Source organism: Silurus aristotelis, assembly GCF_946808225.1.
Source record: "Silurus aristotelis genome assembly, chromosome: 18".
NCBI lineage: Eukaryota > Metazoa > Chordata > Actinopteri > Siluriformes > Siluridae > Silurus > Silurus aristotelis.
The window spans coordinates 4,753,468-4,777,304 of record NC_139591.1 but is presented as its reverse complement, the minus strand read 5'-3'; the positions used below and the strand labels follow the sequence as shown (position 1 = coordinate 4,777,304).

Here is a 23,837-nt window from a genome sequence, read left to right as displayed (position 1 = left end):
AATTGGGATAAGTCTTTAATATTTATTTAACCCTTCAGAAAGCTAAAGAATGCTGTAGCACATCTACGATCCACATGCACGTTCTAAGTGTAGGATATAATCAGATTTTAATACTGCATGCATTGCTTTTGCTGCATGTTTGGATTGCCTTATGGTGCAGTATAAAGTAACTTCTCATGATATAAAGCAATGTTAAATAGAGAGTAATGTTTTAGCTGTCAGGACCTGCTCCACTCCCCAGGCTGTCCATAAATGCTGTTGGTCGCACTTTCATGCTTGTGTGTCTGATGGAATACCAGATACCTCGCCAGGTGCTCCAGACAACTCCATTGTCATGTTTTGCTGTGTACTTTCCTCCTCTGTAAAACTTTCCATTCAAGTTGGCAGCATGGCACCTAAAGAGGAGCATAGAACTTTGTAAGCAGCTATTAATGAATGATTCGTTTGAATACACACCATCTGCAGCAAGTTCTTAACCTTTGTTAAAGCTGTAATGAAGAATACGTTTCAATATGCCTCTGCTTACCTGTTGTACCACCAGCCTCCCTTGTTCTCTACAGCACAGTTTCCTTGTAGGTAGCGGTCATTGTCCTGGTCTTTGGTGCTAAACGGCATGCCGCTGTGTGAGGCAGACCACTGCTCCACCATATTACTCCCACCAGACAAGGCATCTCCAGCCCGGCCACTGTACATTCCAAAGTATAGCCTGTACTTATCCTGAGTGTAGAGAAGAAACACAACAAATGTGGTTATAAAATAAAAAACCATATGCAGTGCTATAATAATTTTTTGTATTGCTATTTTTAGGTAACAATAAAAGGATACGAACGCTTACCTTTTCATCTGCCACTCGGAAATTGTCATACATCACATATGTTTTTTCTCCATTCCAGTCCATCAAATCAATCTTCATTACTTTTTGTCCTTCATAGAATGTACACAGAATTGAAATATTTCACATGAAACTGTGGGGATATATGTTATACAGGTTCGTCAACAGACACCTACCTCTGTTAAGCAAGGTGTGAATATGATCGTTGCCCAGCCAGAACTCATCTTTACTTGATTTGAAATGACCAAACCCATTTTTATACTGGTCCCAGTCTCTGAGAAAAGAAGGTAATTCAGTAATTGGTTAATAGTTACTATGTGCTTTGATGTATGAACATGTCTAAGCATCATGATATGGTGTACTTTATTTCTATTTTTTTAAACATTATTGTCATCCTTCATCCAAAGTTTCCAAGCTTCATCCGCTGTACTTTTGACATGCCAATTCTAACCAAAATTCTGAGAAAGATACACATTCCTCTAATATTATAATGTTTTCTCTTTTCCCTTCACCACTCTAAAGCATGCCAGTAGGTGGACTTACTATGTTAAATTGATTCAAGGTGTGAATAGAGGGCCAAATATTTATGTATTTAATGATAGACTGGCATCCCAATTAGGATGTCTTTTTGCCTTACACCAAGTGTTTCTGGGATAGGCTCCAATCCATGATAAAGTGTTTAGTAAAGATGAATAAGTGAAAGGATGAATTAAGAGTTTATCAATAGATTTTTTTCTGGAAAAAGCTGTCTAAAGAATTTCCCATAATAGTGAAGAAGCATTATTGCCTACCTGTTAAAATCCACTTTACCGTTGCGCCGTTTCTGTACCACGGTCCACCCTCCTCCATCTTCCATGTCACAGTACACAAAGAAAGGCTCAAGAGTTGTATCTGGTCTAATCCGGTAGAACCCACTCTCAGGTCTGAGTCTGTCAAACAGCTCAGAACAGTCTGAATATATGATAAAAACACAGCCCAAGTGCATAAATGTCACAATAATTTCAGTACTTTACATTTTGGGTTGTCTCAATAGATGGACAAAAAGTGAAAGTCTGCCATATATACATAACAAGAATGTGTGAAAAGAAACTTGAGATAAAATTCTGTAATAAAAAAGAAGCTCAACAGAATTTTTGTGTGTGTGTGTATGAATGTTGTCAAGCACTTGTGATACTTCTGTTCTTCAAATACTGGTTATGTTCGTTTCTAAAGCTGAATTATATTTATATTTAATTTATAGACATTTATACATACCAGATGGGCCCTGCACATCATTTGAGATAGCAATGGCCTCATCTGTAAGGTTCTTCCTTCGCTCTTCACTTTGGTTGTTAACTTCTTTCCTACCATACTACTGATTATAATGTTAAATCTGTGTTTCCTACTTAAGCTTAGTCTTTTCCTTCACAAAGTTTTAAACTGTATTCTATTTCTAAAACCTAATAAAACCTCAAACCATAACCATTTTAATAGTAAGTTACTAAGTTTGATGTCAGTGTATAATTTATGTTTAGGTTGTACTATGTTCTAAAATCTGTATGTAGTATTAATATACAATAACACCTCTGTCATGAACAAGCAGGTTCCCCCCAGTACTTGGCAGAGTTGGTAAGGTCTCGTTGTCCTGTTTTGATTCAACAGCCGGTCTGAAGCGGCGGTGCGTACGCAGGTGCGTCAGTTTCCAGTCCCAAAAGATCAGCTCTTGATTAAGTTTCTGGATGCTCTTTTTCAGCTCCAACACTTCAAAAGGACATTCATCCTCTGTCTCAATTAACCAAAGACAGGCATCATAAACATTTTTTTCATTTCTCTAATAACTAAATATATAGGATGGTTATGAAATTTCAATTCTATGCACACATACAACAACAGATGTATAAACGGGGGCTAAATTGATAAGGCTTATTGGGTTTTCCCTGTAAGAAAACCTATAAAGGTTCTATGCAAAAGCATTTAAAACTGATCCTTTGTAGCAACCCAAGAATTTGACAGAACTATCAAGTAAAATAACCCATAAATACGCCATGACATGCTAAATTAGACCTCTTAAAGATGAGTTTAATATATTAATACAAACAAATGATCACATCTTTTATATATATATATATATATATATATATATATATATATATATATATATATATATATATATATATATATATATATATATATATAAAATTGTAGATTCACACTCAAGGCATCAAAACTATGAATTAACACATGTGGAATTATATACATAACAAAAAAGTGTGAAACAACTGAAAATATGTCATATTGTAGGTTCTTCAAAGTAGCCACCTTTTGCTTAGATTACTGCTTTGCACACTCTTGGCATACTCTTGATGCCTACTCTGAAGAACCTACAATATGACATATTTTCAGTTCATTTTTTGTTATGTATATAATTCCACATGTGTTAATTCATAGTTTTGATGCCTTCAGTGTGACTCTACAATTTTCATAGTCATGAAAATAAAGAAAACTCTTTGAATGAACAGGTGTGTCCAAACTTTTGGTCTGTACTGTATATATATATATATATATATATATATATATATATATATATATATATATATATATATATATATATATATATATATATATATATATATATATATATATATAAACTTTTGGTCTGTACTGTATATATCAGATATATTTGTTTTAGCTTCACACTAAGCACCACATATATTTTTCATTTAAATATAATGTATTGTTATGCTATTGTCAAGTTAAATTGACGTAAACACAATGTGGCCCAGATGGTGCTTTCACTAGACCATAGTACTCATAAGGTTCACTTAAATAGACCTATCTTTATATTAACAAACATTTTAAAGTCATAAATAGATATATAATCTCGAGTTCTAGATTATTTAAAAAATATATATATTTTTTAATAGTTAGCCCAATTTACACAACTAAAAATTTTTGGAATAGTATTTGTCAGAGCAAAACTAGACCGGAGTCATCTGTTAAAATAGCAATATTAACAGTATTTCTTACCGAGCCTGCTGATTGCAGAGTTCTGAAGAACACCACCAACAGAAGAGGAAACACCCCTGACATGATTACAAAATCAGAAAACTCAAATTTCAAAACCAAGGAAAAATACAATTTACACAGCAGATCCACAACAGCTTTTTAAAGCTTTAAATGATTGTTTCTTTAAGATAGTCAAGACTCCAGTGGCAGTGAAAAGAGCAGACTGTTTGTAATGGGTTCAGCTAGCTTCATTTCCAGGAGCTGTACTTCACATGCTGATGGGTCAGGAGTGAAGACCATGCAAGCTTTTTTTTTCTATTATTTATAGGATCAGTTTGTTCCACATGGTCTACATTAAATCCAGAGAAGGTGTTGCACCACTTTTCCATTCCTTACATTCCACAGGCGCACTTTTTTCCTCTCGAAAACAAACTAAAATGCAAAATGGGATGACTTATGAATTTGAACTTTTAATGCCATTATCAGTCAGTGAAATATTTGTTTTAAATATACAACCAAATGTCAGATACGTTATACTTTGAATAATGCCCTATATTTCACCAGATTTCTATGCCCACTGCAGGAAAACCTTCTTTGTGTTAAAAAAGTCTGCTTGGCAGTCTAGTGTCGGTGCAAAACACTGATTTGCATGCATAGAACTACAAAATATTTATATAGGAAGTTATGACGGACACTAGGACAAATAAATTCAACATAATTAGCTAATGGTAGCTAATTGAAAAAAATTGTATGCCTTCAAATAATCAATATTATTAATATTTTAAGGTCTGACCAGTGTTTAATCACCTGCATATTCGTTGTCGTCAGCAGTGTTGGGCAACGTTACTTTTAAAAGTAAGGCATTACAATATTGAGTTACTCCCCAAAAAAGTAACTAATTACGTTACTTAGTTACTTTTTATGTAAAGTAATGCGTTATATTACTTTTGCGTTACTTGTATCGCTTTCACGCCTTACAGGTGTAACAGGTGTAATATAGATAATTGCCCATAAGAAATAAGTTATATTAGAGCGAAAGTTGGCAAAAGTTTTCTATATTTCTGTCTCCATTTCCATATATCCAACATTACACACACACACACACACACACACACACACACACACACACACACACACACACACACACATCTGTAGTGCAGATGTCTTTTTATTCCTTTCTCCTTTTCCTCCACTATTTCAAAATAATAAGAATACTTCCATCACAGTAATGTAATGCTCTGGTTTGCCATCTCCGCTTCTGACCAGCTTCTGTTTCCGCGGCTCGCACGATTCTACGTGACTACGTTCATTTTAATTCAGTATTGATTTTTTTATGCAAAATAATTTAACTGAAAAGTAACTCGCATTACTTTTTAAAAAAAGTAACTCAGATATTAATGTGAAAATTTATAAAGTAACGCGCTACTTTACTCGTTACTCCAGAAAAGTAATATTATTACGTAACGCACGTTACTTGTAACGCGTTACCCCCAACACTGGTCGTCAGTGAGGCCAGAAACAGTTCACTGAGGTGGAAGGTAAATAAACTTTCTTCTGGATAATATTGCACAATTTTATTGAGAGTCCTTGATGGTGGATATGGATGAAATTAATGCATTCTGTTATTAGCAACAGATATCTTAAGTACATTTGAAGGCAACTACTTTTGTATTTGTAAAAGCGAAAGTTCAAAGGCAGCAGTTTTACTGGGGTAATATCTCACATAGTCTATCTCTACTTTAATTCAAGTACATGGTTTCTGTACTTCGTCCACCATTGTTTTATTAGCAATAAAATAATGTGTAAGCTCTGGCGCAATACACTTATGGTTGCGCTTTACGCTTCAACCACCAGGTGTCGCGATTGTTCACTATGTCCACAGCAGGGTCCCACTGTTTTAGAAAACCTTCCAAATAAAGCTACATAAACAGCTTGTAATAGATTCATAATAGCTCATAATACACTTCCACACAAAGACGGAATAGATATTTTGTACATCAAACCTGGACAAATAAGAATGGAAGACAGTTCACTTGGGTTGTATTGTTGTTGGATTGTATTGCATCACCCTAAACATCTTCTTATTTAAATTATTGTGTAAAATGTCACTATGTTGACAGATATAGTCTCTCTCTCTCTCTCTCTCTCTCTCTCTCTCTCTCTCTCTCTCTCTCTCTCTCTCTCACACTCACTCTCTCATTCATTTGTCAAAATTAATAAAGATCTTGATAATGCATAAACTTCTATGCTATGCATATACCAAATCTCTGGTTTGAGTTCGATGAATGCTGGGGGAGATTCAGGACTGCACGGCTTGGGAAGTAGTGATGGGAATTTCAGTGAATCACTTCACTTGTATCAACTCACCAATACTCACTATTTTTTTCTCACCTTTGCTTAAAATGCATTCAACCTGACTATTTTGATATTGTAATTTTGCACAGTGTTTACAGTGTTGCACAGTGGACTCTTTGTACATTTCTGTATTAATATTAATGTGCCTGCTGTCAGTCACATTTACATATTATTCTGTCTGCCCATCAGTAATAAAAATATCTCATAATAATGCTGGAACTGCATATAAAGTCACCAACTCCCTAGATTTCTTTATGGATTTAAGCATGTGACAAAAATGTCATATAATTTATTCAATTCAGTTCTATTAGTTTGTTTAACCCAGCCATTAGGGGGGCACAAGCCAGTGTACTCTTAGTGCCGGTCCCAAGCCCGGGTAAATGGGGAGGGTTGCGTTAGGAAGGGCATCCAGCGTAAAACATGTGCCAAATCAAATATGCGGATCACAAATGAGAATTTCATACCGGATCGGTCGAGGCCCGGGTTAACAACGACCGCCACAGGTATCGTTAGCCGACAGGGTACCGGTGGAAATTGGGCTACTGTTGGCCGAAGGAGGAGAAGGAGAGGAGGAAGGCGTCTACAGAGACGGCAGGAAAAGGAGCAGTGTAGGAGAGTAGAGGTTCGGGTTGGTACTTTAAATGTTGGTACTATGACGGGTAAAGGGAGAGAGATAGCTGATATGATGGAGAGGAGAAAGGTAGATGTGTTGTGTGTTCAGGAGACCAAGTGGAAAGGGAGTAAGGCCAGGAACATTGGAGGTGGGTTTAAACTGTTTTATCATGGTGTGGATGGGAAGAGAAATGGTGTAGGGGTGATTCTGAAGGAAGAGTACAGTAAGAGTGTAGTGGAGGTGAAGAGAGTTTCTGATAGGGTGATGATCGTGAAGGTGGAAGTTGAAGGGATGATGATAAATGTCATCAGTGCCTATGCTCCACAAGTTGGCTGTGAGATGGAGGAGAAAGAAAGATTCTGGAGTGAATTAGATGAAGTGGTAGATGGTGTACCTAGGAAAGAACGATTGGTGATTGGGGCAGACTTTAATGGGCATGTAGGTGAAGAGAACAGAGGTGATGAGGAGGTGATGGGTAGGTATGGTTTTAAGGAAAGGAATGTGGAAGGGCAGATGGTGGTAGATTTTGCTAAAAGGATGGAAATGGCAGTGGTGAACACGTATTTTAAGAAGAAGGAGGATCATAGGGTGACGTATAAGAGTGGAGGAAGGTGCACACAGGTGGATTATCTTCTGTGTAGGAGATGCAACCTGAAGGAGATTGGAGACTGTAAGGTGTTGGCGGGGGACAGTGTAGCTAGACAGCATCGGATGGTGGTCTGTAGGATGGTTTTGGAGGCGAAGAAGAAGAGGAGGAAAGTAAGGTTTGAAAGAAGAATAAGATGGTGGAAACTGAAGGAGGAAGAGTGTAGTGTGAGGTTCAGGGAAGAGGTCAGACAGGGGCTTGGTGGTGGTGAAGAGGTGCCGGATGATTGGGCAACTACTGCAGGAGTGATGAGGGAGGCAGCTAGAAAAGTACTTGGTGTGACATCTGGAAATAGAAAGCAAGACAAGGAGACGTGGTGGTGGAATGAGGAAGTGCAGGAGAGCATTAGGGGAAAGAGATTGGCAAAACAGAAGTGGGATCGACAGAGTGATGAGAAAAGTAGGCAGGAGTACAAGGAGATGCGGCAGCAGGTTAAAAGGGATGTGGCGAAAGCCAAGGAAAAGGCATATGAGGAACTGTATAAGAGGTTGGACACTAAGGAAGGAGAAAAGGATTTATACCGATTGGCCAAGCAGAGGGACCGAGCTGGGAAGGATGTACTGCAAGTTAGAGCAATAAAGGATGGAGAGGGAAATGTGTTGACTAGTGAGGAGAGTGTGTTGAGAAGATGGAGGGAGTATTTTGAGCAGCTGATGAATGAGGAAAATCAGAGAGAGAGAAGGTTGGAGGATGTGGAGTTGGTGAAGCAGGATGTAGATAGGATTAGTAAGGAGGAAGTGAGAGCAGCGATTAAGAGGATGAAGAATGGAAAGTCGGTTGGACCAGATGACATACCGGTAGAAGCGTGGAGATGTTTAGGAGAGATGGCAGTGGAGTTTTTAACCAGATTGTTTAACAGGATTCTGGAAGGGGAGAGGATGCCTGAGGAATGGAGAAGGAGTGTGCTGGTACCGATCTTTAAGCATAAGGGAGATGTGCAGACCTGCAGTAACTACAGGGGAATTAAGTTGATCAGTCACACCATGAAGTTATGGGAAAGAGTAGTGGAAGCCAGGCTGAGAGAAGAGGTGACCATCTGTGAGCAACAGTATGGTTTCATGCCGAGGAAGAGCACCACAGATGCCTTATTTGCTTTGAGGATGTTGATGGAGAAGTATAGAGAAGGACAGAAGGAGCTGCATTGTGTATTTGTGGATTTAGAGAAAGCGTACGACAGGGTGCCGAGAGAGGAGTTGTGGTATTGTATGAGGAAGTCAGGTGTGTCAGAGAAGTATGTGAGGGTGGTGCAGGACATGTATGAGGACAGTGTGACGGCAGTAAAGTGTGCAGTAGGTACGACAGACTGGTTCAGGGTGAAGGTTGGACTGCATCAAGGATCGGCCCTGAGCCCTTTCCTGTTTGCAGTGGTGATGGACAGGTTGACGGACGAGGTCAGACAGGAGTCTCCCTGGACTATGATGTTTGCAGATGATATTGTGATTTGTGGTGAGAGTAGAGAGCAGGTTGAGAAGAGCCTGGAGAGGTGGAGATATGCGCTGGAGAGAAGGGGAATGAAAGTCAGTAGGAGTAAGACAGAGTACATGTGTGTGAATGAGAGGGAGGGCAGTGGAGTGATGCGGTTGCAGGGAGAAGAGGTGGAGAAGGTGGAGGAGTTCAGGTACCTGGGGTCAACAGTGCAAAGTAATGGAGAGTGTGTTAGAGAAGTAAAGAAAAGAGTGCAGGCAGGGTGGAGTGGGTGGAGAAGAGTGACAGGAGTGATTTGTGATAGAAGAGTATCTGCAAGAATGAAAGGGAAAGTTTATAGGACTGTGGTGAGACCTGCGATGTTGTATGGATTAGAGACAGTGGCATTGAGTAAAAAACAGGAGGTGGAGCTGGAGGTAGCAGAGCTGAAGATGTTGAGGTTTTTGTTGGGAGTGACGAGGATGGACAAGATTAGAAATGAGTTTATTAGAGGGACAGCACATGTAGGATGTTTTGGTGACAAGGTGAGGGAGGAGAGATTGAGATGGTTTGGACATGTGCAGAGAAGGGACATGAATTATATTGGTAGAAAAATGCTGAAGATGGAGCCACCAGGTAGGAGGAAAAGAGGAAGGCCAAGGAGGAGGTTCATGGATGTGGTGAGGGAAGACATGCAGGTAGTTGGTGTAAAAGAGGCAGATACAGAGGACAGGGTGGTATGGAGACGGATGATCCGCTGTGGCGACCCCTAATGGGAGCAGCCGAAAGAAGAAGAAGAAGTTCTATTAGTTTGTTTCGTAGTGAACAGTGAACAATGTCCAAAAGACGCTTTACAGAAATAAAGTAATAATAAAATGTTAATTTATAAGATTAATGTCTGTTAATTGATCTCATAAGTTTATAGCTAATAAGCAGCGGCAAGGAAAAACTATGAGATGGTTTGAGAAAGAAAGCTTGAGAGGAACCAGATCGATCGATCGATCGATCTATCTATCTATCTATCTATCTATCTATCTATCTATCTATCTATCTATCTATCTATCTATCTATCCATCTATCTATCTATCTATCTATCTATCTATCTATCTATCTATCTATCTGACACACACACACACACACACACACACACACACACACACACACACACACACACAGAGTTGTTAAAAATCAAACTTTTTCCAAAAAGCCGATTCGAGGAGTCGACTCACTTGAGATGACTCATCATCATAGGGAATATCCTCGCTGTTTGCAGAGAATATGGGCGGATAAATGTGAATATGTCGAGTAGAGGAAGGAAAAACCTTTGGACCGTTTCCTCTGTCACGGGATAGTCAGGCCATCGTAAAGAAAATCATCAACAAGGTAGGACACTAAGCTTTCCTGGCTTTCAGTCTCATCAACTCCTGGTTTTTCCCTTCACTTTATTTTGTTGGTGGCAGGAGAAAGCAGGATTGCAGAGAAAGTAAAAAAGGAGCACAGAGTATAACCTCCTCTGCTCTCTGGTATGGCTCAGTTTGTTTTGGCAATGTTGTTGAGGAATCTAGAATGTATTTAAAGAATGAGCAACTTTCTACAGGATTTCTACAACAAACTAGAAGTGAGGAGCTTGCTGTCATGCTTGTGATGTTTTGCTTGCTGTGCTGTTTAATTGTTTCCATCTGCTGCTTCCTTTTAGAAAAAAAAATAGGCCCCAAAGTTTCAAGAGGAAAAATGGAGCATGTGTGTATCAAATCCCAGCATTGCTGATTTCTTGAAAAACACCCTGGGCGCTTTGAGGACATTTTAAGGTAAATGCCTTGTCACATGGTCTGCACTAAATGTTTGCTGTTTTGTGTTTATTTGCTCAATGTTTTATGGCTTCTTCACGTTTAAATGCAACTGGTTTCTTCTGATGGCACAGAACAGGAGACAAGGTTTTAAAATCTCCTAAAAATGGCATCTGTGCATTATAATCCCTGGTTGGATTCCAAAGATGTTAATGGGTAAGTGAAGTAACTTGAACCTAACCACCACTCGTGACCTTTACTCTTCGCTCGTGCGACGTCACAAAAGTGTGATCACAAAATGTAAACACAATCAGTGATGCCACAGGAATGGGATCTTAAATGGCATCTTATATTCTATGCACTTAATCTTAAGCAGGTTAAAGCTGAACCTTAAGTGAAAGAACTTATAATAACAATAGGGTTGTATGATATGGATAAAATACTATACTGCAGTCATATGATTTTCTAATCACTAACTAACTCAATGTTAAAGACTGTGCTGAAACTATTTTGAGCACTCATTTGAAGAGATTAAAAAGGATGTTCAAAGCAAATAATATTGCAGCTGCAGATTTGTATTGCAAAGGACAATATGGTTGAAGAAATCTTATATTGTGCAGCCCTACATACATGTTATGAGTCTTTCATGTTATTGAGGTCCTGCACTCATTCAGACACTCAATTATGGTGATTTTCACAAAATAATCTTAAACGCTGCTAATGCACAGTGCTGACAACTTGGAATTAATGGGTCAGTAAGAGGCTTCCTTGCTATTTGTGTTTCTTCGATTAGAAACGGTGTGATGGAAGAGGCAGAGGTTCAAATCGATGATGGAAAAGAGGAAAGTGTGGAACCAGACACTATGTACTCGTAAGAACATTTCCTTCCTTCACACAAATCAAAGAAGAAATTGATGAACGTAATGAATGAGATTTTGTCACATTTGCTCATCGGCTCTTTTGCATTGTCTTGCAGCCGTGTTAGGAAAATGATATGTCCTTTTGTGATGTCTTTTGGTTTTCGGTAGGTGCTTACATTCTGTATATTCTTTCATATTTATTGTTTTATTTTTATCTGAATGTTTTTTACATTTTTTTTGTAATTTGGATGTTTCTAGTGTCTTTGGACTGGTGCTCATACTTGTGGACATTATTCTGGTCGTGGTTGACTTATCACTGTCATCTGAGAGCCGTCAGAATGTGGGGACAACTTTGGAGGCCATCTCGCTTGTCATCTCCTTCTTCTTCCTCATTGATGTGCTCCTTCGAATTTTTGTAGAAGGGTTAGTGTGGGACAGCTGACTGGAATAATTTATTTTATATTCTATTTAAATAATATTTATATATATATATATATATATATATATATATATATATATATATATATTAGTATATAATACTCTCCTTATATGAAGGTACCTCAGGAAAAGAAAAAACTGCTGATAAGTCAGAAAGAGAAAGGAAGTGTTGAGTCAGCTTTTTCCTGTCCGAAACTCACAATTGTGTGGAAAAATAACTCTGACCTTTAGTAAATCATGCAGTACATTGGAGCATGTGAAGCATTTTCCTCATTGCAAATTTATTTTAACTTGTGTATAAGTTTAATGTGTGTTTAAGGATTATGTGAATTGTGTTTATGGCGCCCTCTACTGTTAATGTTTCAGATTTAAGGTTTACTTCAGTTCCAAGCTGAACATCATGGATGCCTGCATTGTTGTCATCACCCTGGTTGTCACTATGATCTATACGTTCTCGGATTTCTCAGGAGCGAGCCTTATTCCCAGGTACATTTATATAAGACATTGCTGTTGTGCTTTCATAAGAACTTTTTTTATAGTCATATTCATCAGTTTGATTTTTAAATCTGTTGATTGTTTGGATACTGTGTGTTTTGTGAATGTCAGGGATTGTTAGTGCATTGAGGGTAATGGAACCCTGAAGTAGGTGGTTCATTCACGTTTTAATTCCTTTACTACCAGAGCAAATTAGTAACATTTGGAACATTAGTAAATCAGGTTACTGTTATAATATACATTATAGCAGCTGTACATAGTCACCCCATCACCAGCATCTGTTTTTACTTTGTTTTTAGCTTAATAAGTAAAAAAAATCCATTACATAAAATGATCCAATTCCTATAGTGAAACCACATCATATCTGACAAATGCAAAGTGTTAAAACCATAAAGGCCTTCCACAACTTTATATAAATGTTCATGGTTGCTCCTTTTGGAAAATGTATCCCATATAAACAATTGTAATTCTTTTCTCTGTTAGTGTCCATTAATTAGCTGTTGCTATAGAAACATTAATCTAGTAAAGAGCATAAATATAAACCTTGCAAAAAGCATAATCATCAGACTGCTCTTATAGAAAATTTATAAACACCCTCTGCTCCATCAGATTCCAAAATTGATCTGAATGTGGTTCACTCTGTCACTATATCTACAGGTTAGTCACATTCCTGAGGTCCTTGAGAATATTAATCCTGGTGCGTATCTTCCGACTGGCCTCCCAGAAGAAAGAGATGGAGAAGGTCACTAGAAGAATGGTGATTATCTACAAGACCAAGAGCCTGTCTTTCATTCACATGCTCAGACTTTGACAAACGAATCTCTGTTTAGTGTGAATTGTACAATAATAATTGTAAACCTCTCAGGTATCAGAGAACAAAAGACGGTACCAAAAGGATGGATTTGATTTGGACCTTACATACGTCACAGGTTTGGGTTCTTCATTTACTTGTGTAATCCATCTATGCTTTTGTCTACAACATTGATCATTTATGTTTTTTGCTCTTTCAGACAGAGTCATTGCTATGTCATTCCCCTCATCTGGGAAGCAGGCTTTGTACAGGAATCCTATCAGAGTAAGTTAGATGTTAGAAAGGGAAGTTATGAAAGTAGTATATCAGGTGCAAATATTGTGGTATAGAGCAGTGGTTGTCAAAGTGTGGGGCGCACCCTCTAGTGGACAATAAAGGCATAGCAAGTGGGGCGCGATGAACGACAGGAGATATATATATATATATATATATATATATATATATATATATATATATATATATATATATATATATATATATATATATATATATATATATATATTTTGTGCTCTTCAATAAACTTAATTTATGATTTTTTTCTATTAAAAATAAAGTTAATACTCTTAAAGCAAAATTAATGTAAGTAAATTAAAGCAACAGCAGTTAGGGTACCTAACATTTTCTCTATTATTCAGCTTGATGGTATTTGATTTGATTGAATTACAACGTGATGTTCCAATAAATTAGACCTTTTTAAGTATTTCATTACCATTTTTCAAAAATCCACCCCCATCTAAAGTGGTGAATGGCAGAAAAAAGTTTCAGAACCAATGGTATAGAGCAATCTTTTGAAAAGAATGCCATTTAGTCAGAGATACAGCTATACTATTCAGATAACTAACTATATATATGTTTAGGAAGTTGTCCGATTCCTCGACACTAAACATCTGGATCACTACAAAGTGTATAACCTCTGCAGTAAGTGCGTTTTTCTAATGTCCTGTGCAGATAAATTTTGCGAATGGGACTGATGAGCAACATTAAATAGAATAATTGTTATTTCAGGTGAGAAAGGCTATGATCCCAAATTTTTCCATTATAGAGTGGAACGTGTGATGATTGATGACCATAACGTGCCGTCATTAGAGTGAGCATCCAGTCTTGTTATTTACATCTTCTCTTTCTTTAAAGAGGTACGGTGTGAGGTAATTGGAGTGTATTATGTTGTTTTAAGGGACATGCTGCGATACACAGCCAGTGTGAGGGAGTGGATGGCTGCAGACTCGTGCAACATCATCGCTATCCATTGCAAAGGGGGGAAAGGTGACGCTACAATTTGTTTGGTTTATTTCGCTTTCGCAAAACTCGCTATAATATGAGACCGCGTATTTATGTTGCACTTCATACATTGAAAAGTCGTTTCTTCTGTGGCAGGGCGTACAGGGACGATGGTCTGCACATGGCTAATTGACAGTGATCAGTTTGAAAGTGCACAGGTATAGTACTTGTAAATTAAAATAAATAAATATTTTTTTAACAGAATTTTGAAAGTGTGTCAAATTTTCCTCCCGCTTTTGTATTTGGCAGGACAGCCTAGACTACTTTGGTGAAAGGCGCACGGATAAAAGCATGAGCTCAAAATTCCAAGGTGTTGAAACTCCGTCTCAGGTGAGTCGTGCTTTGCTGAACACAGTAAACATACAGAGACTGTTTCCACAGTAAGATTAGTCCACTCGGCTGCCTTTTTGTACCTTTGTCTAGAGCCGGTATGTTGGATATTATGAGATCATGAAGAACAAATACAACCGGCAGCTGCCCCCAACGAAAAGCTTGAAAATCAAGAGTCTGTGCATTCACTCAATTGCAGGTAATCATTAAATATTTATATTTCTCCATATGTAATGTATGTGTGAGGGTTTGATTTAGTCCAGATTGGTTAGTACTTCTTTTGTATTTGCTGTGCAGGTGTTGGAAAGGGCAATGGCAGCGATCTGAAAGTTTGCATCATAGTGAACAAAAAGCAGGTGTTCCAGTGCATCTGTGCCAAACAGGAGAACTGTGCGGTAATAAAAACCCCTATAGGAATGACGTTTAACCCAATGCTTTGAATGTGATAGTTTTTGGTATTTTTTCCTTGTATTGTGCCAGTTTGGTGGGAATCGCATTATTATTTATTATGTTTAAATTACATAACTCACTACATTTACCAAACTTTTCTTTATGGAGATTTTTTATCATCACAGGATACTGTTCTCTTCTGTACTTTGCATTTCAAATTGGTTAATTCTACATGCTGTTCATATATTTTCCCAGCTGTTCCCTGATGCTGGAAACAATGCAGTTGTGATCAGTTTACAGAATGGTCCAGTGGTTTGTGGTGATGTGAAAGTCATGTTTGAATCGAGTGCTGTAAGTATAAGTCTTTTAGAATTATTATATATATATTTTTTTATTATTTAACTATGATTTCTACTTTTGGCTGTGCCCAGGGCCTTCCAAAGGGATATGAAGACTGTCCATTCTATTTCTGGTTCAACACATCATTTATTGAGAACTGCAGGTAGGGAATTTTCCACTTGTGAATCTAAACAAATGAGAATCCATGTTGTTTTCTTCATTTTTTTTTTTAAGAAATTCTTTCTGGTCTCAAATCCAGGCTGTATCTTTCGAGAGACGAACTGGACAACCCCCACAAATCCAAGACCTGGGACATCTATAAAGAGGACTTTGGCGTGACCGTGTCATTCACTGACCCCTGAAAGTTAATGATCTGATGCAATCCGTAGTTTAACACTAACCCTATTCCTATACCCTACTCTAACTTGATGAATTGTCACTGAGCCATATATAAGATTTGAAGCCAGAATGCTGTTACTCCTTGTTCAAGAAGGGAAATGTTTAGAAAATGGTACAATATTTGGCAACACAGATTTGAAGGAAACATTTAAATTTTTCCAAAATGTTGCAATTTTCTTGTACACTTGACTGGCAGGATAAAAAGCTTGAATTGAACTTGTCTCTTGAGTTTTAATGTCTTATCTATTTCAGAATGAAGATCTGAACCAAAATCTAGATTCTGTTCGAGCCCACATTGTGGGCTTTTACTGAAGCAGTAAATCTTTTTTTTATTAGGTTATCTACTGCGTACATGATACAATTTTACCAGACAATAAAAACTCCATATCCACTATACAAATTATGTAACTAAAATATAGTATTACTTAAAGGGGAAGGGTATGCTGCAAGATAATTATTAAAACTGCCATTATTTAGCATTGTAGTCATATCAATAAAACCAAAAGGTGAATATCATCTGTGCTTTACAAGAAATTAAACCTGCAGGCAAATAAGTTGTTCATTAGAACCTACAGATTATCAAATGCTTTAGTTCTTCACTAGTATATTTAAAATAGTATGATAATGCAGGAAAACGTGTTCATTTATGTCTGTAGTGTATTTTATAAATTATTTTGTTTCGGATATGATCATTTAAAATCCACGTTGACTTTTAATGAAAATGAAGGGAGAAACTAATAAATAATTTGCATTAAGTAAGGTTGACATTTATTCAATTATGCTATTAAAAATCCTGCCTCTTGGATGTGGGGCTAAGGTATATAAATCTTTAAACCTACCCAACAACAGACAGACAGAAAGAGCTAGGAAAAGGGACAACAAAAAACAAAAAAACAATTGCATATTCACAAATATACTTGGATCCCATTCGTACAGCTCCCATAAAGAAAGAAAAATGATAGAACTTGGATTGTGGAATGTTCCATTAATTTACTCCTTCATTCAACATTTACACCAGTTAAATCAACAATCAAATTACATATCTATACATTCTAAACCAAACAACATTCTCAGTTACAGAAAAGATTTTATCTTCAATTTCATGTGCTACATTCTGGGAAATGAAGGCCATGGAGAGTTCAACTAACTTATACATGGCATTACAAGTTTCTTCATAACGTTCCACTGTTGCACAATATCCAAACTGTGGACTATAAAATGTTGACACTAGATTTAAATCAATGGTTTGACATAAAAATCAGTTGTATTAAATATAATGGAAGCAGTGATAAACGGAGGTGGTGAGGACCAATCATATCACTCCACACCATAGTGAAACAAGTAGGAAGTCTACAAAGGTAGATAAAGTGCAGTTTCGATAGCACAACCCATTTTGGAATGACCAAGTCTGCATTTTAGTTCCATAATTTAATGCAATGGATTTTAAGGTCCTTTCATCGCCGCACAGCCCGGCGACTAACTACTAATATAAGCTAACCATAAAAACATCTCCATCACAGTAACTACAGCATTTCATCCAAATGAATGTTGAATTTCAGCTTCATTTTGTTGTCAGTGCCAAGCATTAATAAAGTAATTGCAAAATTGTATGTGATTTCGCACAGACTAATCTTTAGATAACAATCCCAAATTCCAGACCCTGATAACATTGCTAATGGAAATTGGCATTTTTCAAAAGCACAGAAATTTCCCTGGTTTCCTTGTTTACGCTAGCTGTGGAATTTGTAACTTTATCATCATTTGGGTGATTAGCATAGGGTCTTTCTGAAAGATCGTCCTCTCGGCTTCTTGACTCCATCGATGCGATCGCACTGTTCCTGGAGGTCATAACGGCCACTTCGCAGGTAGCAGATCAGGGTGCGTTTACACACGCCATTGCAGTATTCAGACACATGGCCTTTGTGCATAAAGTACCAGAATTGCTGAAAGACACGGTCATCTTTAAAGAAGGCTCGGATCAGAGCGTCCCAGTCAGCGGGGAAAAGAGGTGAAACCCCGTAAGATTCAGAGGCCCGGTAGAGCAATGTCCATGCTGGGTCCGGGTCAGGTTTGGGCATCCATGAAGAGTTATCTTGAAAACCATTTGCTAAGGTAAGGTTGAGGATAAAAGTCTCATGATCCAGAACTAGACGACTGCTGCCTGTGTAGTTTCCATCAATATAATATACACGGTAACCTAAAAAATAAAAAAAGCAAGAATAAAGTATACATGATATACATGAAGGGATGAGTAGCATATGAATTATAAGTATTACTTTATTAAATATTCACAAAAATTCCAAGTATTATTGGCCATTTTTAACTATTCCAAGGAAACAGACACATCAGATATGCAAAGTCTATGTCTAGCCTTAAACGTCTGCTAAATTTATTTAACACTTCAGAATCACTACAGGAAACGTAGACACACACACGCACGCGCACGCACGCACGCACGCAAACGCTATCAATTATTTGGTCTTACCTGGATTGAGGTTAATATAAGTCGTTACACTTGGAGCAATGTAAGCCACGCCCACTGCTCGAGTCATCGTCTCTTCATCATAAAACACCTGAAATTCATCATAGTGTGTGTGTCCAAAAAACTGCCCGGTTATTGTGCTCTCATACCTGATGAAAAGAAATGAACTAGAGTTAAAGCTTAAATTGAATTTTTGTTCTATAGCAGATTTAACAATAAAATTGTCCCAGAACAGTTTTGACCACTAAACAATAAAATACAAGGATCATTGACATGCAGCAGATATATTTATAGGTCTGGGATGTCATATGGTCAACAATAATATGAACACATTTTTTAAATAAGACCGACACTTCTTTTTTTCAAAAAAGGGGAACTGCAACAAGGAAGTGTGAGAATGGCTGCGTCTCAAGTCATATGCTAATGGTAGAACAATCTTTAAATAAACATCCGGGTTCAACACCCAGGTTCACAGTTAGCCAGGTTAATAGTCGGTGGTTAGTAGTCAGTTCGGGGACTAACCTGTTGACTATGTGATAGTAGTTCCAGCTCCAGCTGCTAAGACAGTTCCCAGGGGGGATGTGGCCAATAATATGCACCTAGCAAGAGAGAAAGCATTGGTTGTGTATATTACAAAAGATCCTTGTGAGACTTCGGCCAGTATTTAACTTCTACTAATACCACTTATACTATAGTATTTCTGCTTACATTAATCTGACCATCGTTTAATTTTCTAAAACAGAAGATCGGACGGTTCTGCAGATTGTATATGTTACATTTACACTTAATTATATCATTCTAAAAGATTAGCGATTTGTGTAGTAGAAATTACACATGGGGCTTGTCTGGGAAAACATTTTCAGTGTGGAAATGTGTAATTTTGCATCCTCAAAAAAGAGTTTCAAATGTCAGCCTTTAGTAACAGTTAAAGCCGTTACTTTCACTGGCTTCAACACAGTAGGGAGTAGGAAGGAAGCGTTTATGGCTGGGCTCAGGCTCTTGCTCTTTCACTCTCTTTAAATTGTTGTGTTGCAAAATGTCTGTTTTATTATGTATGATTCATGGATGGTCTGGAATCAAAACATTTTTAAAATACTGCCTTGAACCTTAAGACACTGGCAAATTACAGTCAGGAAATAAGCATAGAAGGTCAACCCCCATAACCCCCCTCCCCCTCCTAAAAATTTCCAATAAAGTGTGCAATTGTACCTTTTCTCCATCATTTTCAGCCTTCTGCAGGATGTGTACGAGCCACTGGAGCTGATCTGCAGGGTCTGTGGAGTTCACCATCAGCCAGTAGTTCTCCCTCGCACAGAAGTTCATATTTAGAGACACCACCCTTAGACCAGGCTGCACCTGGGCCACGTAGAAACCTCCTCGCCTGGAACAGAATTTCCAATACTTTACAAGGCTCAGTGTAAAATGCTGATGGTTACTCCTCAATTGTCTAATTGATAATATATCCACATAATTATAGAAAATAATGTAAAAATCTGACAGTCTGGAGGGTAATCACATTTAATGATGCTTGTAAGGTATAAAAAGGTTAAAACATTTTTTACAGTGAAAGCTAGATTCCAGATTCCCCCCACCCAAATGAACATAATGGATAGAATTTTTAGAGAGAAACTTTATGCTTCTATTTAAAAGAATTTTATGATTTACTGCAACCGAGTTTGGCTGTATTATGCTTACCGCAAAGTCTCCAAAGCTTGAGCAGGCAGCCAGGGACCCCATTCTTCTGCCATGGTGTTATACAGCCATTGGGAGGAGCGATTCCCATGCACAAAAGGAGGAGGAAAGCTGTTGACTGGTGTGCTCTCGTGGTTGCCCACAGCTGGGTACACTGTAATGTCAGATCCAAGGTGCTTCCTGATGAGCCTGGAGATGGTGGTCAGCTCATTCAGCTGCTCTGCCCTCGTTTGGGACCACACATTGTGTGCAGGGATGTCTCCAGTCCAGTAGACCCAATCCCAGGGTCCTGCCTTGGCTACATTCTTTAGGAGGTTTTCTACTGTATGTAATGGAAGATCACACTTGCTGTAGGTACCCCAGTGACCTGCAGCACGGTGCCTCCAGTTGGCTCTACCAGACTCGTTCCTGCAGCATAAAGGCTGTTTGCAGTCAGCTGCACTGCCTTCTGAGTACTCGGCATCCCAGTGGATGTCAGTGAGGAAGAGGACCCTACTTTGGGGTGAACCAGGTTTGGGGGGCTGCAGAGGAACCACTGGAGGTTTAGGGACATTGGGCAGGGTGATGTTCCATGGGGCGTAGATGTCAAAATGACCACATGAGGGACCCATGAGTAAGGCACAGACCTCTGAGGGCCAGAGAAGAGATTCCTGAAGGGCCCGAATGAAGTCGTCACGGAAGAGCTCGGTAATATCCCGGCACACATTTTCCTCTGCCAAGCGCAAATGAACACAGGCTTCTTCTACTGCACGAGCCACGTGCTCCATGTTCGAGTCACTCTTTAAAAAAAAAAAAAAAAAAAAAACATAGAAAAACACCAACAATGCTTGAGAAACAATTTTGGAACCCTAGGAATGCCTACAACATCAACATATACACTGAGCATGCATGGTTTACAATCTCACACTTGACAAATTGTCAACACTGAGGTACAATTTTCCGTTTAAAGCAGTTTGACAGTTTGACTTTTACCACAAAGTGTGAATAGCTCATTCTTACTTCCTTGCCAAGCAACACATATATACGTGGGTTACTTCAAACAGAAGAATCAATACTACTGCATAAAATTGAACATTACAATTTTTGAGAAAATGTCAAGTTCAATTGTTTGTTTAGGACACCTTTCACACAGAGTGAATTCACCATTCCCTTTTTTTGTATTTTTATGAGCAGGTATCATTACGTACGCAATAAAATAGGAAAAAAACAAACATCTTGCACTGACAATCATACATGCTTTTATGTTTATCCTTGAACGTCACTTTGCAAGGATCACAGCCAACGTGGTAATTGCGAAAACAATTTGCAACCCTTTTTACTGAGGTCTTTTCCTCACATATATAAATGCAACACAGAACTAAACTGTACCAAACACACACACACTTTCAACTATGTTACTGAACTGTTACAAACACGCACTTAACACATTTTAAAATCATACACATCCATGCCTACAGCACCACCCATATTACATTTCACCTGTTTACATTATGCTTTTGCACCTACTGGTTTGCTGCTGTTGCTATTTTGCACATTTTTGTGTATACGTTTACAAGTGCACTTTTCACTTCTCTTTTTTGCACATTGTACTGTATAAGATATTATACAGTAGGTATGCCTGGCGGTGCTATTGTGTATCTGTTTGCACTCTGTGGTGTGTGATGTAGCTCTATGTTGAGTGATGTAGCACCGCTGTCCTTGGAGAAACATTGTCTCATCTCACAGTCTATTACGTCAGCTATATATGGCTGAAATAATAATAAAAGCTTATTGACTTGACTGGCATGGCACAGGCAGTTAGAGCAGCGTATGTGAATAATACTTTTTACTTCTGGTCCCAATTATAAACCTTAAATCACTTACATCTGTGATGCATTCAAAAAAAAATTCATAATTAACATATTTAATTGAATGTTCTTAAAGGTGTTTAAAATATCTGTGGTTTTGCTTTAAACATTTACATGTATGGCACTTGGCAGAACACCTTTATCAAAATCAACAACAATTATCTCATACACTGCTACTGAGCAGCTGGGGGTTAAGAAGTATTGCTCAGGTTTATGGTGCCAGGAAATGAATCTCAACCTTTTGAGTTCAATGAACAACCATAACCCCATACCCATAGGGTAGTTATAGAAACAAAAAACAGCCTGCTTACCAAAAGAGCAATGTCCACCACGGTGAAGAGAGTTTTGCACACCGCACAGCTGATATTGCGCCAGCCGAAGTGCATTTTAAATCGATCCAGCGTGTTTGCACCCACCATGGCCAGGTCAGCCATGTCCACATGATCGTGAGATGGATAAGAAGATCCGAGAGAGGTCAGAAACCAGACCATCGCTGCGGTCAAACATATGATCTTCATCCTGATCGCTGAGAAGCTGCAGCTACACCAGTGAGTAGGTCAAATTCCCAATGTTCCTCTCATTAAACTCCTGATCTGTCACCCCGAGGTGTTCAATCCCCCAAGTGTAGAATTCAAGGAGTTTATCAGTACAGACTTCTCACTTTTTTAGGAACTGACTTACCCAAGTTCAGACAGGAAGTCAGGTCTAATAACGCACTGTTTTTCAGATGTTTGACGTCACTGATACGAGTAGCGAATAAATTGTTGAAGTAGAACAAAAACGCCCACCACGGCTTTCTCGTATCTTCTGCCTCCTGACAACTGCCCATAATATTACGCACTAGTGCTTAAGTATCCATTGAGTCAGCTGACTGATCACATGATCCGCCTGACAGCGGCACTTTGAAGTTAACCCTTTGAAGACCAAGCTCTCGCGCTCTCGCTCGTTCTATTATGTCGAATAACTGCGTAACACCTTCTTCGTCATACACACTTTTCAAGCTGTAACATGGTCATTGAAGACCCTCTATCCTCATTTCTACAGATAAAGATTTACATTACATTTATGGCATGTCTGTGTATGTATTTTTTTCTTAGTGTGTGGGTGTGTGTTTGTGTGGGTGTTCATTCATTCATTCATTTTCTCCCGTAATTTATCCGTAATTTGGGTCGCGGGGGCAGCAGTCTAAGCAGGACCCCGCCTTCGACTGCTGCCCAATCCTCACAGCACCGTCTCTTACGGTCCCTCCTGCAGGCGGTGAGCCCACGGGAAGTTTGTGTGGGTGTGTGTTTGTAAAATATTTTCGTTCACTATAAAACTTTTGCCTATGTATTTTAATCTTACATGGAATAAATATAATTTAGGGGGAAGGGATTCGTGAATTATAGGCTCCTTATCCCTCAACCGAATATTAGACAATATTTGGTGCATGTCAAGTCAAGTCAAGTTTATTTCTATTGCGCTTTTCACAACAGACATTGTCTCAAAGCAGCTTTACAGAATTGAACAGTTAAGGTGAATGGTGCGTGTTTATCCCTGATGAGCAGCCGTGGCGACTGTGGCAAGGAAAAACTCCCTTAGATGTTATGAGGAAGAAACCTTGAGAGGAACCAGACTCAAAAGGGGAACCCATCCTTATTTGGGTGACATCAAGAGTGTGATCATAGTCTTTAAACAATACAGAACACTGGAGAATGAGAACTAACATGAGTACTGGAGTATAAGATTATAAGTAATGTCCTTTCTACAGTCTTATACAGTCTTTATGGTTATAAAACTAGAAGCTACTGAGCAACTCATAAAATAGCTCAACATTTACGATCATCACAGATCCAACACCAGCTTCTCCATGCC

At 38.3% G+C, this 23,837-nt stretch overlaps 3 protein-coding genes across 6 annotated transcripts; 1 reads left to right on the top strand and 2 right to left on the bottom strand.

Annotated features, from left to right (window-relative positions):
• Positions 1-2: 2 nt before the first annotated feature.
• Positions 3-4,054, bottom strand: fgl1b (fibrinogen like 1B). Its single transcript, XM_083568142.1, has 7 exons — positions 3,839-4,054; positions 2,396-2,597; positions 1,624-1,783; positions 1,009-1,106; positions 836-924; positions 527-717; positions 3-395 (listed from the first exon to the last, which is right to left on the bottom strand). The coding sequence occupies exons 1-7, from the start codon at positions 3,899-3,901 to the stop codon at positions 212-214; spliced, it is 987 nt and encodes a 328-aa protein (XP_083424268.1). The 5' UTR covers positions 3,902-4,054; the 3' UTR covers positions 3-211.
• Positions 4,055-10,062: 6,008 nt separating this feature from the next.
• tpte (transmembrane phosphatase with tensin homology) lies at positions 10,063-16,178 on the top strand. 4 transcript variants are annotated; one of them, XM_083567550.1, is made up of 21 exons: positions 10,083-10,218; positions 10,296-10,358; positions 10,532-10,643; positions 10,757-10,838; positions 11,416-11,493; positions 11,599-11,646; positions 11,741-11,905; positions 12,287-12,406; positions 13,073-13,172; positions 13,281-13,344; positions 13,426-13,490; positions 14,084-14,144; positions 14,232-14,313; positions 14,401-14,489; positions 14,601-14,662; positions 14,754-14,834; positions 14,928-15,033; positions 15,132-15,229; positions 15,480-15,575; positions 15,656-15,726; positions 15,823-16,178. In XM_083567550.1, exons 4-21 carry the CDS (start codon positions 10,789-10,791, stop codon positions 15,923-15,925), a joined length of 1,539 nt encoding a protein of 512 aa, XP_083423676.1. In that variant the 5' UTR covers positions 10,083-10,218; positions 10,296-10,358; positions 10,532-10,643; positions 10,757-10,788; the 3' UTR covers positions 15,926-16,178. The 4 variants fall into 4 exon arrangements, with proteins under 4 accessions (XP_083423678.1, XP_083423676.1, XP_083423677.1 ...); XM_083567551.1 differs by having other exon boundaries at positions 10,296-10,368; positions 10,544-10,643; XM_083567549.1 differs by lacking the exon at positions 10,296-10,358.
• A 754-nt stretch (positions 16,179-16,932) lies between these two features.
• On the bottom strand, positions 16,933-22,901 carry smpd1 (sphingomyelin phosphodiesterase 1). The gene is made up of 6 exons (XM_083567548.1): positions 22,295-22,901; positions 20,140-20,915; positions 19,654-19,825; positions 18,967-19,043; positions 18,448-18,593; positions 16,933-18,159 (listed from the first exon to the last, which is right to left on the bottom strand). The coding sequence occupies exons 1-6, from the start codon at positions 22,499-22,501 to the stop codon at positions 17,732-17,734; spliced, it is 1,806 nt and encodes a 601-aa protein (XP_083423674.1). The 5' UTR covers positions 22,502-22,901; the 3' UTR covers positions 16,933-17,731.
• Positions 22,902-23,837: the final 936 nt, after the last annotated feature.